The sequence below is a fragment of the Oncorhynchus mykiss genome, chromosome 10 (assembly GCF_057628025.1).
Source record: "Oncorhynchus mykiss isolate SJ-2025 chromosome 10, ASM5762802v1, whole genome shotgun sequence".
NCBI lineage: Eukaryota > Metazoa > Chordata > Actinopteri > Salmoniformes > Salmonidae > Oncorhynchus > Oncorhynchus mykiss.
Window position 1 is genome coordinate 44,236,810 of NC_143031.1, and position 12,538 is coordinate 44,249,347.

General features: G+C 46.3%; 1 protein-coding gene across 3 annotated transcripts in view; it reads right to left on the reverse strand.

Annotated features, from left to right (window-relative positions):
• LOC110533974 (sodium/calcium exchanger 1) overlaps positions 1-12,538 on the reverse strand; it is a 53,212-nt gene that overhangs the window by 20,919 nt on the left and 19,755 nt on the right. For all 3 annotated transcript variants that reach the window (XM_036990386.2, XM_036990385.2, XM_036990384.2), the window contains 2 exons: positions 4,911-6,323; positions 4,173-4,690 (listed from right to left, as the gene is read on the reverse strand). In XM_036990386.2, the coding sequence (XP_036846281.1) occupies positions 4,173-4,690; positions 4,911-6,248 (1,856 nt within the window). In that variant the 5' untranslated portion in view covers positions 6,249-6,323. The remainder of the gene's footprint in view (positions 1-4,172; positions 4,691-4,910; positions 6,324-12,538) is intronic.

Here is a 12,538-nt window from a genome sequence, read left to right on the forward strand (position 1 = left end):
CGGTAGCTTTGGCAGCACAAATCTGTGACGGAGATGAAGTCCCTAGTCCCTACTTACAAGCTCCCATGAACTGCGACAGAGCATCCAACGTTGTGCTTGATATCCACGCCACATGTTTGTGTACGCAGTTTTAATGGCCACAGGGGGGAACGTAAATAAACCAGAAAGAAATAACAGGGGTTTGAAATGTGCTGTAGACGGGGGAAGTTCCGTTTTATGCAGCAAAACATAGTCGCAGTGTGGAACACTGCCACCACCTTACTGCTGCACTGGCAATATTTCCACTGGTGTGTGTGGTAACAGATACCAGATACCTGGCCGTGTTGTCTCACATTACGTTCACTGGCGTACAAAAGGCATGGAAGCACCCAGTCAGAGCCAGACACACAGTAAATGGGTCTGAATATGTAAATGTGTGTCTGCTGTGCTGTACTCTATTGTAGGTCTCAGTGGGAGCCCATGTGTTTGCATCAGCCGTCCACACTCCCCTGTACTCTCACATTAAGTCTGTTTCTCTCTCTTCCTCCATCTCCCTAACGATATGTGGGCGGCTGTCTATTTGTGTCCACACACAAAGAACACAAGCTTGGACACACACAGGCAGTGGTTTGGCGAGCGAGAGGGGGGGGGGGAGAAGAGGCTTTTACCGAAAAGTCAGTGAGACGTCACGCACACCCTCTGTGTAATGACTGAGCAGAGCATGCCAACATTTTCTCCTCAAATAAATGCGCGAGAAAAAAAAAAGAGCAGGACAAAGACAGGCAGAGATACAGTCTACAGACCCACATCAGATTTCTCCACACGGCGCTGAAGGCTGAAGTGATTGAGTGAGGCATGGAGCAGCTGCTACTGTGTGTCATAGAGGACCCTGGAGGGCTGGGGGGGAGGTAGTGGGTGAGGAAGTGGGGGGCGCGGGTCACCCAACACTGCCTGCTAAGTCTAGCCAGGTCCAGTCCTCATTAACCACAGAGACACAGGGGTGCAGGGAGACGGAGACTTGTGAACATGACCAAGTTTTTTGACAGCTAGTCCATGGTAACTCAGATACTGTATATTTATTGTTATGCAGTTGCTTCCTGCTCCACTTGCACAGGAGGCTGTGACATTGGACACACCCTTTAACATCTCGCCATAAGCCCAAAACGTTCACAATGTAAATACAAGGAAAATAAAACAGATGAATCAATCAAAATGGTCTGACACCTCTTCCTGATTTGTGACATCCGATACATCGCCAATGTAATGACACGTTTGGTGTTGGCAGAGGTATCGAGTTGCTCATCACTGCAGCTGCACCTGATGGCGTAGGGATTAGAGGCGATTAGGTTTCAGTGCTTTGGCAAAAGACAGCGTGTGATCTGAGCCGCCGTTTGATCTAGGCTGTGAGAGTGAGCAAACGGATGAAAACAAAATCAAACAGACTGCAAATACTAATCAAAGCTGTCACTATCATGGGGGGGGGGGGGGGATTCCCCAGTCAATCTGTAATTCCCTTCATTAAGAAAAGTAATACAAGTGTCTTTATTGGAGGTGGCAGAATATTACCTGTTTCTTTTCAGATGTCCCCTCCCTCTGGTGAGATAATATCATCCGTCCAATTAACACAATGCGGTGTGTACGAACGAGTGTGTGTACTTGCGGTACTGAATAGGTATATTCATGCGTGAGAGTGTATACAGTATCAGTCTTTTGGCTGAATCCAGGGTAGAGGATTTGGTTAACACATCAAAAAGACCAGCTATAATGAGGGAATATGATTATGTGGATTAGGATTTGAATGTATTAAACACTATAGCTGCAGTATCTGTGGTTTTTCCCCATACTGTGAGTGTCCTAACTCATTTATGTAGCTAGGTAACAGAGTGTAATTGCTATTCCAAATGACTGCCAGACAAGAGGCATGGGGAGATATGAGGCAGTACAGAATAAGAAATAAGGACAGGGAACAGAGGAACAGAGAGAGATGAGAAGAGAGAAAGAAACCTTTGACATCTACTGTGAAAACTCTATGCTTTTCACCTCTCCTAAAGATCTGTATTACTTAAATAGAACAAAACCGGTGTGTTCTTTCAATATCTTCAGTGTGCCCATAAGTTCAGAGCTTCTGGTTCACTCTGGTGAATTTCAAACAGACTCATTTGCATTCAAAGCACTACTAACCCCTGACCCTGCCACTGTGGAGAGTGTGTGTGCGTGTGTATGTGTGTGCGTGCGTGCGTGTATCAGAATGCTCAGGTGGTTATCGATCCAGTAGTTAGTGTAGCCGTAGAGCCAGAGTAGTGAGGAATATGGCTGTATTGATCCCCCATGTAGAATCTCTCTCTCTCCCAGCCGTTAGATCTCTGCTTATATAACTGTCCCCTTTCCCCGTTTCCTTTCCTTTTTCATGGGATTGTTTTATGCTTGTTTTCCCTCTCCAACCTCCAATAGGAGAAGAGCAGACACACTCATCCACAAAACTAGGGAATGTGACATCTCTCTGTATTTGTTTTCTAGGATCGGAGGTTTGTCTGTATAAATCCTGGTGCATCGATTGGAGCTCAGAACTGCAGGGCAAACACACATTATACTTCGTGCTTCAATTTTAAACTCATTCATCCTGGCTCCTCTTAGTTTGCCTGTTAAAGTTGGCGTCCTCTCTCTCCCTCTTCCTCTCTCTCTCTCTCTCGCTCACTCACTCACTCACTCACTCCCCTCACTCCCCTCACTCACTCACACACACACACACACACACACACACACACACACACACACACACACACACACACACACACACACACACACACACACACACACACACACACTCACACTCACACTCACACACACACACACACACACAAAGCCCCCTGGACTCGTGCTGGCTGGTGCCAGGCCACTTGAGTTGTGACTGTCCAGGGAGAGACAGTTAGCGAGTCTGTTACGCTGTTTAGAAGAGAGGGTTCATCTGTCTGGTCAGCAGAAAACACTGACAGATAGCTGTGCTAGCACACACAAACACATACACACAATAATGTCAATTCTCACTTACTGTACTACACAAAATCTGCAGAAACGTATACTCCTGCCCACTCAGCTACTCGACCAACCAACCCACACACACACACACACACACACACACACACACACACACACACACACACACACACACACACACACACACACACACACACACACACACACACACACCTCAGAAGAATAGACAACACATGCACCTGTCCTTCCACCCACCCATCTAACACACGTATACGCACTCCACTTTTTTCCAGCCATGATTACCATCGCTTTTCTCGTCACACATTCCATGAAGCACCCGCCCACACACCACTCTCTGAGCTCTCTTCCTCATCAGTCAGCCAACCCTGCCTACAGTGAGAGATGAATGCTAAAACACACTGCTTTGCACTCTCATCCTCTCTCTAACTCTCCTTCCGCCCTCTTACCTGCCTCTCTACCTCGAAATCTATCTAATTTTTCTCTAGTCTAAATGATCACTCAAATCATCACCATCACACAAACCCTTTTCATTTTCTAAAGCCACTGCCCTTCCTTCAATCAGTCCACTATTCTTTATTTTACATCATTTACATATTTGACGACACCTTTTTCAGCAATATTCATTTAGTTTATTTTTATGGCCTCTCTTTCATTTCACTATATTGCCTTCTCTATGAAAATGGCGAAATCCCAAATGCCACACATTGCCTATCCATTACAATGAATGAACTCCCATAGAAACGGCAGTGTTCTAATATAGCTACATGTTTTCTTCCCTTTCATCACTACCCATTCCTCTCTCTCTCTGTCCCCCACACCGCAGCCCCACTGACAGATCTCCTGCTGTTTGTCCCCTCTCTACGGCTCTCTCTTCTTCCTCTCCAATTCTCCAAAAAATGCTATACCCCTCAAAACTCAACTCTGGACCCAGAAGCCAGTTTCACTAATTTTTTCATTGTTCCCCTCCAATCAGGGACTGATTTAGACCTGGTACACCAGGTGGGTGCAATTAATGATCAGGTAGAACAGAAAACCAGCAGGCTCTGGTCCTCTTGGGTAAGAGTGGAATACCCCATGTTCTATACCATACAAATGGGCCATCTAATATCATACTGTAACGCAACACACGAGCCATCAGCAGCAGAGCAGCGAACACGACAGGAAGTGGTGTTACTCACATGGTCTCGTCGTTCTGGAACTCCAGTTTCCCGGCCACCTCCTCGTAGTCCTCCCCAGCCTTGGCGGTGCCCTCCAGGGTGTGGTAGGGGATGGCCACTTTACCCCTGGCCCCGGACATCCGGTGCACCTTTACCTGCATGGTGCCCACGCTCTCGCTCACCCTCATTGACTCTACTTCAAACGTGAAGATGCCTGCGTGGTCGTCGTCATAGATGGTTACCGTGGCAGTGTGGGCGTTGCCCAGGGCGGCCTTGGGGGATACGTGGGGGGAGAGGTTCCTCATACTGCTGGTGGTGGTGATGGTGCTGGGCTCCAGGATGGCCACCTCGGCACGGTGGACAATGCGAGGGTTGCTGAGGTGCACGTAGAAGTGCTCGTCCTCTTCAAAGATGTCGTCATCAATAACCCCCACGGTCAGCTCCTTCAGTGTCTCACCAGGTTTGAAGACCAGCGTGCCCTCAGCAAATTCATAGTCTGAGCCGGCATTGGCCGTTCCGTCCTCTGTCCGGTAGTCCACCTGAGGTGACCCAGGAACAAAACCAACTCAATGACGATTAAATTAATTCACTAGACAGGAGTAATTACTGGAGAAAATGGCCCCCTGGCTCGACCCTTATCTCATCTAAAAACCTTTCCCATTATTACATTTAGCTTGAGTGATTTTCAACATAATAATCTTTCCATTATACAGTAAAATAAATCACAAAGACAAATATGAGTAGCTTGTCCCCACTGACCTTGACTGTGCAGCCGCTTTCGCCCCCATGGCGCCCAACAGACAGCTTGAGCGAGCTACAGTTCTCGAAGCACTGGTAGTGGGAGGGTTCAAACTGCAGGTAGATGGTGTGGGGGTCCTCCTCCTGTCCGCTGGCCTCATGGCAGCTCACCACCTTCCTGGCCTGGTCGGCAGCATGCTTCTTCAGGATGTTCCCAGCACCGATCATCATGCGTGTGGCCTGGATGCGGTAGAAGGCCCTGCTCTTCTGCTGCTGGACCAGAACCTGGTAGTTGGCCATCTCAATCAGCTGCTCTGTGTCTTTCTCTGGGTGCCTCTGTTTCAGCTCCTTCAGGGTGCGGGCCATGTCCCTCCGAGCCTCATCCTCTTCTGAGTTCAGCCCTCCACCCTCCTCCACCCCCTCCAGCATGTGGTCCAGCACATCCTTGGGGTGGGGGTGGGAGTTGCCCCCCTGGCCGTCCATCTCCACATCCATCTTGGTGAACATGCTGTCCCCCTCTGTCTCGATGATGATGCCGCGGGCCTTGTCGACACGGTAACGCTTGTGGATGTACTTGTAGAAGAGCAGGCGTCGGTCCGCGACCCAGGCCTGCACCACACAGATGGGGAAGAACATGAAGGTAAGTACGGCCTCCCACACCTCCACCTCCCCCGGGGAGATGACAGCCAGGATCAGGTAGAGCCAGATGTAGGCGAAGATGCTCCAGGTTGCCGTGACGAAGAACACCCTCAGGTGCTTGATCCTGCGTGTCTCGTTCTCTGGCACCACGTGCACACAGAGGGCAATGATGACAAACATGTTGAATGCTGCGCTGCCCACGATGGTGCTGGGGCCCAGGGAGCCTGCCTCAAACGAGTGGCCACACACCTCGATGACAGACAGCAGGATCTCTGGGGCAGACGAGCCTAGGGCCATCAAGGTCAGGTTGGATACGGTCTCATTCCAGATGCGTACAGTGGCTGTGGTGGTCTCTCCGTTGGGCTTCTTGATGGTGATCTCTTTCTCCTGAGAGGTGATGACCTCAATAGAAGACATGAAGCGGTCAGCAATGATGGACATGCCCAGGAACATGTAGATGAGGGCCACGAAGTAGACGATGGCCCGTGCCACCTTGTCGCCCACTGACGGGTTCTGAGGGTTCCACATGGGCAGGACCACGCCCTCAGAGCAGGGATCTCCATCAGAGCAGTTGCTGGGCGGGCTGCTGAGTGCTGCATGGTCTGAGCCAGCCTGGGAGAGGTGGGTAAGCCCCAGGAGGAAGAGGAGGAAGAGGGAGGTGGAGAGGCTGGAGGAGGTAGAGGAGAGTTGGGCAAGGCTCAGAATGTGGGTGTGTAACATGCCGGCGTCTGGACATTCGAGTCAGCTGGCTCCAGAGATCAATCCACTTCACGTCTAACGTCTCAACAGACACCTCTGAAAGACACAAGGGAAGAAGTGTAGTGACTTACAGACAACACTAGAGCAAACACAATATTGATCATTAGTATTACATGGATTACGAACAGAAAAACATCCCGTCGCAAAAATCGACGTCTTAATTCCAGACAAACTAAACATCTTCTTTGCCCGACAATACAATGCCACCGACACGGCCCGCTACCAATGACTGTGGGCTCTCCTTCTCTGTGGCCAATGTGAGTAAAACATTTAAACGTGTTAACCCTCGCAAGGCTGCCAGCCCAGACGGCATCCCTAGCCGTGTCCTCAGAACATGCGCAGACCAGCTGGCTGGTGTGTTTACGGACATATTCAATCAATCCCTATCCCAGTCTGCTGTCCCCACATGCTTCAAGATGACCACAATTGTTCCTATTTCCAAGAAAGCAAAGATAACTGAACTAAATGACTATCGCCCCGTAGCAGTCACTTCTGTCATCATGAAGTGCTTTGAGAGACTAGTCAAGGATCATATCACCTCTACCTTACCTGCCACCCTAGACCCACTCCAATTTGCTTACTGCCCCAATAGATCCACAGATGATGCAATCGCCATCACACTGCCCTATCCCATCTGGACAAGAGGAATGTAAGAATGCTGTTCATTGACTACAGCTCAGCATTCAACACCATAGTACCCTCCAAACTCATCATTAAGCTTGAGACCCTGGGTCTCAACCCCGCCCTGTGAAATTTGGTCCTGTACTTCCGCCTCTTCTGTACTCCCTGTTCACCCACGACTGTGTGGCCATGCACGCCTCCAACTCAATCATCAAGTTTGCAGATGACACAACAGTGGTAGGCTTGATTACCATCAATTGACGAGAAGGCCTACAGGGAGGAGGTGAGGGCTCTCAGAGTGTGCTGTCAGGAAAATAACCTATCACTCAATGTCAGCAAAACAAAAGAGTTGATCGTGTACCCCCCCCCCCCCCCCTTATCTACATCGATGGGACAGCAGTGGAGAAGATGGAATGTTTTAAGTTCCTCTGTGTACAAATTACTGAAAAACTGAAATGGTCCACCCACACAGATAGTGTGGTGAAGAAGGCGCAGCAGCACCTCTTCAACCTCAGGAGGCTGAAAAAATGTGGCTTGTCATCGAAAACCCTCACTAACTTTTACAGGTGCACAATTGAGAGCATCCTGTCAGGCTGTATCACCGCCTGGTACAGCAACTGCACCGCCCACAACCGCAGGGCTCTCCAGAGGGTGGAACGGTCTGCACAACACATCACCGGGGGCAAACTACCTGCCCTCCAGGACACCTACACCACCCGATGTCACAGGAAGGCCAAAAAGATAATCAAGGACAATAACCACCCTAGCCACTGCCTGTTCACCCCACTTCCATCCAGAAGGCAAGGTCAGTACAGATGCATCAAAGCTGGGACCGAGAGATTGAAAAACAACTTATCTCTCAAGGCCATCAGACTGTTAAATAGCCATCACTAGCACAGAGAGGCTACTGCCTACTTACAGACTTGATATCATTGGCCACTTAATAAATGGAACACTAGTCACTTTAAGAATGTTTACATAGCTCGCATTACTCATCTCATATGTATATACTGTATCCTACACTATCTATTCTTATACTATCTATTGCATCTTAGCCGCTCTGTCACTGCTCTTCTATATATTTATATTATATATTATTTTCCCATTCCTTTACTATATTGTGTGTATTAGGTTATGTTGTGGAATTGTTGATATTACCTGTTAGATACTGCTGCACGATCAGATCTAGAAGCATAAGTATTTCACTACACTCGCAATAACAGCTACTAACCACATGTATATGACCAATACAATTTGATTTGATTTTGATTTAGTAGCTGCAGATCAGTGAAGGGTCTGCAATGCATCCCTGGTCCTGGAGCCACAGAGTAGTCCTTGTCTTTCCCTAAGGCTAGGTGTTCCAGTGGTCAATCAGAATGTGATGGGGGAGTTACAGTGATAGAGTTCATTACAACCCACATATCTGGTTAATCAATTAAAGCCTGGACGACAATTAAAACCAGCAGACCACGTAAGTAGCTCTCCAGAAGCCGAATTATCGATTTTTACAGATGAGCACCACCATTGTTTACCCACCTGAGTAATCTCCTATTTGCACTTACTGTAACCCTGTTTATGGTGTTATTGGTGGTATAAAAGCCATTGCAGCTGCTGTTACAATAGCTGATGCTGTCAACTAGCACTTTATTCTCTGAATATCCTATCCAACAGCTCCTGGTTCACCCCTTCTCTGTGACTGACTACCCATTGTGCTGTATTGTCAATGTTAACTCTGTAATATACCGAGCACGGTGTTCTCTTTGAAATACACTTTTTGAAAACACTAACCCTTGTTCCTTTTAATGCCTCGGTCTATGGTGCTTAACAAATGTGTTAAACCGTGGCCCAGAGTCAGTGGTAACAATAACAGCGTAATGAGTAATGTTCACAGGAAGAGAAAGTGTTTTTTCTTTCTCATCCCTGAAAAGTCCTGGCTGAGGCGTGTTTTATATAAGAGCCTGTATCACGCGTGGATGACCAATGACGCCTCTGCTTCCTTAGCCTCTCTCTCTCTCTCTCTCTCTCTCTCTCTCTCTCTCTCTCTCTCTCTCCACAAACAGTACAGTACACTAACATTAGCAGCTCCTGTCTTTCCAAGCCGTACAGTGGTCCACAGCCTTTCACCTCCTAGTGCCAGCCTCCCCCATTCCCCACCTTTCCACGTGCACTCCCTCCTAACCAGTCGCCCACCTCTTTCGATGATCACCCTAATCCTAACCTTAACCCTATCCCTAACCCTATCAGCAGCACTACAGGGCTGCTATGTTTCCAAACAATGAGACCACCGACAGCTATTGTACCACCAATAACAACAGAAACAGCCTCTCTGGGTAAGTGGGCATATGGCCAAGGCGGTTTACACACTAAAGAGGAGATCACTCAAAGGCAGGTGAACGGAAAGGATCCAGCCCTGTATTCACAGAGCACTGATGTTTTCATCAGCCTTCCTGTGCACTCCCTGGTACTTCCAACTACTTGGATTATAGTGTTTTTCCTTCCCTTCTATTCTTTACTTACCATGCAACATAGCCCACGTAGAGTGAGACTAGCTAGAGTTCACTAATGATTGACAGGTGAAAACATTCTGTGGACATGGCACATGCCACGACTGACTCCCGGGGCGGCAGGGTAGCCTAGTGGTTAGAGCGCTGGGCTAGTAACCGGAAGGTTGCAAGTTCAAATCCCTGAGCTGACAAGGTCTGTCGTTCTGCCCCTGAACAGGCAGTTAACCCACTGTTCCTAGGCCGTCATTGAAAATAAGAATTTGTTCTTAACTGACTTGCCTAGTTAAATAAAGGTTAAAAAAAAGGAGACAGGACAATAGGGAATAGTGATCTGAATAACAGTGAGCGTCACTGGCAGTCAAATGGTCAGGTTGTTTTTTTTTGCACCCTTAACAAGGAAAGCATCCTCAAGCAGATAGATTTCCTTGTTAAGGGTGCAAATCAATGGAAAGGGGCACAGGGGATTAAGATGTCACGCCGAGATCTTGTCCCTACCTGACCATTTGACTGCCAGTGACTGTGGATAGGGATGCTCACTGTTATTCAGATCACTATTCCCTATCGTCAGACACTTTGGCAAATGTGGCACACTGTCGAGGGGCCAAAGATGAAATTGTTGCATCTCAAAAACATTCAGACATTCAGAGCAAAGAGGAAAGAATTGTATAACATTCCAAGAAGATGCCAAGAAGAAGACGACTGCATGAATATTAGGTTAAGAGACTCAGAGCAGGCGCGGAACTGGACATCAGCTGTGTGTCTGGTAGAGGTTTAATCAGTAGTCCAGCCAGCCATCGTCTCTCTCTGCCTCCACTCAGAATTTGCCACGGTGACAGGCCAGAAACAACAAATAGAGTTTGAAACAACATGAGCACACCACACAAACCATGAATGTTGTGGTGCCATTTCTGATTTTTCTTGAGCAGAATATGCTCGTACAAATTGATTCAATTTCCCTTCATGTTAAACTGTGTCTAGACTGGGGTACCTCATTCCTTCAACTCAATTACTATCTGACATTTTTAGGATAACTGTGCAAAAGCAGTTTTATTGTTGTCACATAGACTTGCTGGCATACCCACAGATTTCAGTTAGCATTGATGCAAAGAGCTGTAGAAATAGCACAAAGGTAATTCAAACCCAATATATTTATTTGTCATTGTTGTTTTGTATGAGTCTATGGAACACTGCAAAACCATACCAAACCACCTACATTAACAGATGTGTGATAGAGGGTTTAGGTTTGGGCACCAAAAGCAGTCAATACTGTATTGACACTGTATCCTCTCTCTGCCTCTTCAGTCCATCCAAGTCAATATTTAGCACACCTCCCCTCTGTCTTCATTTACCTCATGACAGCTATCCCCAGCAATGCTACACAGATCATGTAAATCATACAACACAGTAACTGATCGTTGATATACTCTTATGTTTGCAGTTTTCATAATGGCCCCCAGACCGGAAAATCGATTCAGTGCAAACATTCTAATACTGAGACTTACCACGAAGACGATCTCTTTAAGGTCAAGTATGGTAGCGGTCTCATTGACGTCAGCTAAAAATGTAATATAATAGCATTGTTATTTGTCCAGGTTAGATGGTGGGGCTGCTCACCGCCAGCAGATAGCAGGAGGAATGAGAGTGGAGCAGCATACTAATGAAGGGAGCATTAGAGAGAAGTTACAGAACACCTGCAGATCACCCCTGAGGTTCTTACACTAGAGAATCCCACTGAGCACAAACTGGTTGAATCAACGTTGTTTCAACGTAATTAGTCAACGTATTGTGACGTGGAATCTACGTGGAAAATACATTGGATTTGAAAAAAAGTTATACATTTAAACTGTTTGTTTTAAGGGTGAATTTTCAACCACGGATTATGTCATCATGGTAAAAACATTTTAACATAGACAAACCTTAAAATATGTGAATTTGTACCTTTAAAACAACGTCCGATCTTCAACATTAAATCCACTATATCAGACAAAAAGCAATGACCACGGCAGCACCTCCTACTGGAGAATTGATCGAACTACCTACCCTTTGGTCTCCCATCCAGGGTTTTAACCAAGCCCTGCTTAGCTATAATATTTGCCACTGACTATCACCAATGTGCTGTCGTGAGAATGATTGTTGAGAGATCTCCAATTAAAAATGAGATATATTCACTGTTGCTATCAAAAGCCATTCCAAAGGGTAGGTTTAACAGAGCAAATTATATGTGACCATACTTTATCACTCATATGACATGATTATATTTAGGCCTTCAACAATCAACAGCTATTGTTTCAATTCAACCCAGAATTCAACTAATACTAGATGAATCAATAGCCTAGGGTTTCAAGCTCTGGCTGATTAAAAAAGTAATGACATTTAGTGATATTGAATTGTGTTTGGTTGTCAAAACAACCAAATATCAACATTTGAAGGAAATTAAATCTTCTGCTTGGATAGTTCCATCTGTGCCACTGACTTAGTCTGGCTTTAATTCCAGTTTAGTGTTTTTAAATACAGTTTAGTTTTGTTTAGTTTATTAATTCGACCATTTTAAAAAACAAGCACACATAAAACCTAAAAGCCATACATGCACATTAATAAAATCATTGAGGATAACACACAATAAAGTCTGGGACTTATTTCCATTGTGTTCCTCTTGAGACAAGATGGCTATTACAAGATGGAACACAGTACGGCAGTGAAATAATAAAACAATAACACAAAAGAAGAACATCTATCTCATCATTCCAGTTACATCATAGGGGTTATTCATATTGGCACAGAAGACATCAAAATATTTTTTATTTATTTTTAAAGCTGCCCAGAGAGGACATTGTTTTTATAGGCAGAGGCAACTCATTCCATTCTGAGGCTCCAGTATACAAGAAAGTACCTTTACTAGCATTACTCCTGAACCTGTATAAGCACACATCAGCAACACCTGATCTGGTGCTGTGATTGTGTGCATTCGTAACACGAGGAAAGTAATCACTTAAATATCTGGGTGCAGGACCATAAATACTCCTGTAAACCAAACCTAGTCTAATCTGGGACACCCTAGCCTCAACAGGCAGCCAGTTTAGTTCCTGAAAGCAGCTCCTGCCTATGTGAGTACGTGGACTCACCTTC